This window comes from Arachis ipaensis, chromosome B07 (assembly GCF_000816755.2).
Source record: "Arachis ipaensis cultivar K30076 chromosome B07, Araip1.1, whole genome shotgun sequence".
NCBI lineage: Eukaryota > Viridiplantae > Streptophyta > Magnoliopsida > Fabales > Fabaceae > Arachis > Arachis ipaensis.
In genome coordinates this window covers 110,259,905-110,263,493 of record NC_029791.2, presented here as the reverse complement: position 1 = coordinate 110,263,493, position 3,589 = coordinate 110,259,905, and the positions used below count along the sequence as shown (strand labels likewise).

General features: G+C 32.9%; 1 protein-coding gene across 1 annotated transcript in view; it reads left to right on the top strand.

The window, feature by feature from the left end:
• LOC107607631 (probable transcription factor KAN4) overlaps positions 1,024–3,589 on the top strand; it is a 3,646-nt gene continuing 1,080 nt past the window's right edge. The window contains exons 1-4 of the mRNA XM_016309560.2: positions 1,024–2,162; positions 2,244–2,320; positions 2,558–2,594; positions 2,964–3,084. Coding sequence (XP_016165046.1) covers positions 1,655–2,162; positions 2,244–2,320; positions 2,558–2,594; positions 2,964–3,084 — 743 coding nt within the window. The 5' untranslated portion in view covers positions 1,024–1,654. The remainder of the gene's footprint in view (positions 2,163–2,243; positions 2,321–2,557; positions 2,595–2,963; positions 3,085–3,589) is intronic.

Genomic DNA, 3,589 nt, shown 5'->3' with positions numbered 1-3,589 from the left:
TATACTTAAATTTTAATTTAATCTTTAAAATTTTAATTATCTTTTTTTAATTTATAAATTTAATAAATATAATTTATATTAGTTTTTGAAATAATTTTTGACATATAAAATAGAGTATTGATATAGACATTTAGATACTACACTAAAACCTGTAAAATGATATAGTTTTGAAATTGACGTTTAAATAGCTTAAAAAAGATATCATATCATTTGTTTTGGGATAAAAAATTTTAATAAACACTACTCACGATATAATTTTAGAGTTATTTGAGTACCAAAACTAAAATAATGTCGTTTTACAAAGTTCAGTGTGACATCTGACTGTCTATGTAAGTGTTCCGTTGACGTCTTTATGTTAAAAATTATGTCAGGGACTAATATGAGTTATGTTTGCAAAATTTAGAGGCTAAATAAAGACAATTAAAATTTTAAAAATTAAATTAAAATTTACATTTAAATTAAAAAACAAATTAAATATTATTTATAATATATTTAAATAAATATATTTGACTAAATATATCCATTTAATAATTCTTAATGTGATGTTTATTTAAAAGACATTATGATTGAAATATCTATCATAATAAAAGAAATTAAAGGAAGCAGTTAAGTTAGTACAAATAGCTAGGACCCCATCATACATATTATCTTTTTGTTTGTGTGTTGAGAGTTGAGAAGCCCATGGCACATGAGAAGAGAACAATGCAAGTCACGTGATATCCTGCCGCCTTGACGCCGACGAATGTGGTAGTGAACTAGCCATACAGCTGCATACTCCTTTTTTCACTTTCAACATGGAGAGGGAGAATATTGGAGTATGTTGTTTACACACAATCAAATACGTGTGTACGTTATTTGGATCGGATTGTAAAACATGTGTGTTAATTTGATAAACGATACTTGGACATTTTTTATACATTTTTTTCATAATTTTTTTATAATATAAAAGATAATAATTTTTCACTTTTGTTTGCCTGTGAATCTTGGTTTATATGTAGTAATTAAATGAGAGGAAGGAATAAAAAAGTTAACGGTATTAAAATAGTAGTAGGAGGGGAATTGCAATGGGATGGAGAGAGGAACTCAAATTGCCGTTCCAATATTCCACTGAACAGTTGCCGTTTTGTTTTTGCTCTCGAATTCCAACCATTCCTGACACAACCACCATTATATCGCTGCACCCTCAATATTATTGTTTTAGAGAAATAATAATGAAATAAGATGAAAGTTACCTGTATTATTATTATTATTGTTGTTGTTGTTGTAGTAGTAGTACCATTATATTTATGCAGATGCAGATGATGATGATGATGGGTTAAGAAAGGAACCTGAGTCTGCAACCTCCTCCTTCTCCTTCTCCTTCTCTGTGTCCTCAGCTTCCATAAATAACTATACTTTCCCTTTTCACTTCAAATCACCCTCCCCAATAAACCCCTCTCATCTTTCTTTCTTCTTTTTTCTTTCTTTCACTGCCATCTTTCAACTTTGACTCTGACTAGTGACAACTACTACGCCCTGATGCAACCGCATATGTAATATAATACTTCGTCACTTATAGATCCTTTTCAAATTCGAATCAAACTCTTATATTCTTTCCCATTCTCGTGTTTAGTTCTGATCCACATCATCAGAAGATCTCTCTACTACTGCTACCATGAAAGCTACTACTCCTCCTCCTTACACAGCAATGCCAATTCAAATGCAAAGCTTTTCTTCATCCGCGTTATTGGCGGAGCCAGACCTCTCCTTAAACATTAGCCCTCCTTTCCTTTCTGCCAAAGGAACATTCAAAGATATGTGCTCCTCAATCTCTGATTCAGGTAGTAGTGGAAGCGATGCAAGCCATGATAATAATAATAATAATAATAATTGCTTCTTTCACCACACCCACACTGTTCCACAACCGACATTGACATTAGGGTCTGGACCTGCATCAAACTTGAATCATCATCATCATTATCATCATCTCCATCAGTATCCAATGCAAGGGCTCTCAAGAAACTACTTCAATCATCATCCTCACCAACCTCAAATCCATTGCCGCTCCGATTTCAAACGAAATGGTGGCGGGAGAAGAAGCATGAGAGCTCCCAGAATGAGATGGACTACCACACTCCATGCTCATTTTGTTCATGCTGTTCAGCTTCTTGGCGGTCATGAAAGTATGTAAATATTAATTAGTTTAATTAATTTCTTTGTTTATTCGCAATAATTAATTTAGGGTTGTGTTGTGAGCTGTGCAGGGGCAACTCCGAAGTCAGTGTTAGAGTTAATGAATGTTAAGGATCTAACTCTAGCTCACGTCAAGAGTCACTTGCAGGTGTGTTATTAGTTATTCTCTCCTCTCCAATCTTCAAGTGTTGTTGATGATATTTTCCAAATCAGACAAGAATACAATAAATAATGAATGAAATTTCTTAGTAGCTTCGGAACAAGTACCAACAGTAAGGGGACAAAGGGTATCTATCTCTAGCTAGAGAGGGGTAAATAATGCATAATAATCTTAGGCTGGTGGACTTTTCTTCTATTATTCATCTCAGTGTTCTCATCCATGCAGATGTATAGAACAGTGAAGAGCACTGACAAAGTCCCAGGTAATAATAATAATAATAATAATCTTGGAGATGTCGATGATTCCCTCTCATTTTTCATCTCTTTCTATCTGTTGCTATTATATATTATTCTCTTTGTTTCAACACTTTAGTGATTGGATCGAGTGTGAGTGTGACAGAAACTCGCTCTACATATATATCATGAGATGCTTTAATAATATATAGTACCGTTTTCTTCCCCCGATAAAAACAAAAGTTTGGTTGGGACTGAACTAATAGCTTTTTAATAAAATCTAATTAATCATGTGGATTATTGAGGCGCTAGCTGTTGTATGTTGTGTCTGATAAAAGAAGAACAATGGCTCTATAGTTATGTACGGATGATGAATAATATATATTATAATATTACAGGTAATGGTCACAAGGTAGATATGGGGTTCGAGCAGCAAAGGCAAGAGGTCGTTGTGGATCATCTGCATGCTCAGAGAGGCCTTCTCCAACACCCACTGGTGCAACTGCAACAATCCCAAAGGTCATTTCATCACAAACTATTCCATTTTAATTTCTCGTCTATCTCTGAATATAAAATATATGAACGTAGCATTTAATAATGTTTGATACGTACATCATTGAGTTTTACTCTATATAAATATTTCTTAAAATATAGGAGTATTTAAATTAAAATGTGCGTTCAATGTATACTTTTCTCTTTAACACGAAGCACAAATGCACAACACAAAGTCCGGCATTGGGTAGGTGCAAATATCAATGTGTTCGTATAAACTTGAAAAAGAAGAAAAGATCAAATGGTTAATTGACGTAATATAGTTAACTGAAAAAGGATGGGCAGACCTTATTGCTATCTACAGGTATCGGGAATGATAGAGAATTTGACGTTTATGTAGAGACATAAATTTTGTTTCCTCTCCCTAATACTCATTACTAACTAAAAGATTTTAATTTCTCTTATGAATGTGATGTCACCCGTTTTTAAATGTCAAAATTATATATTCATAATTCATTTATTAAAGATAATC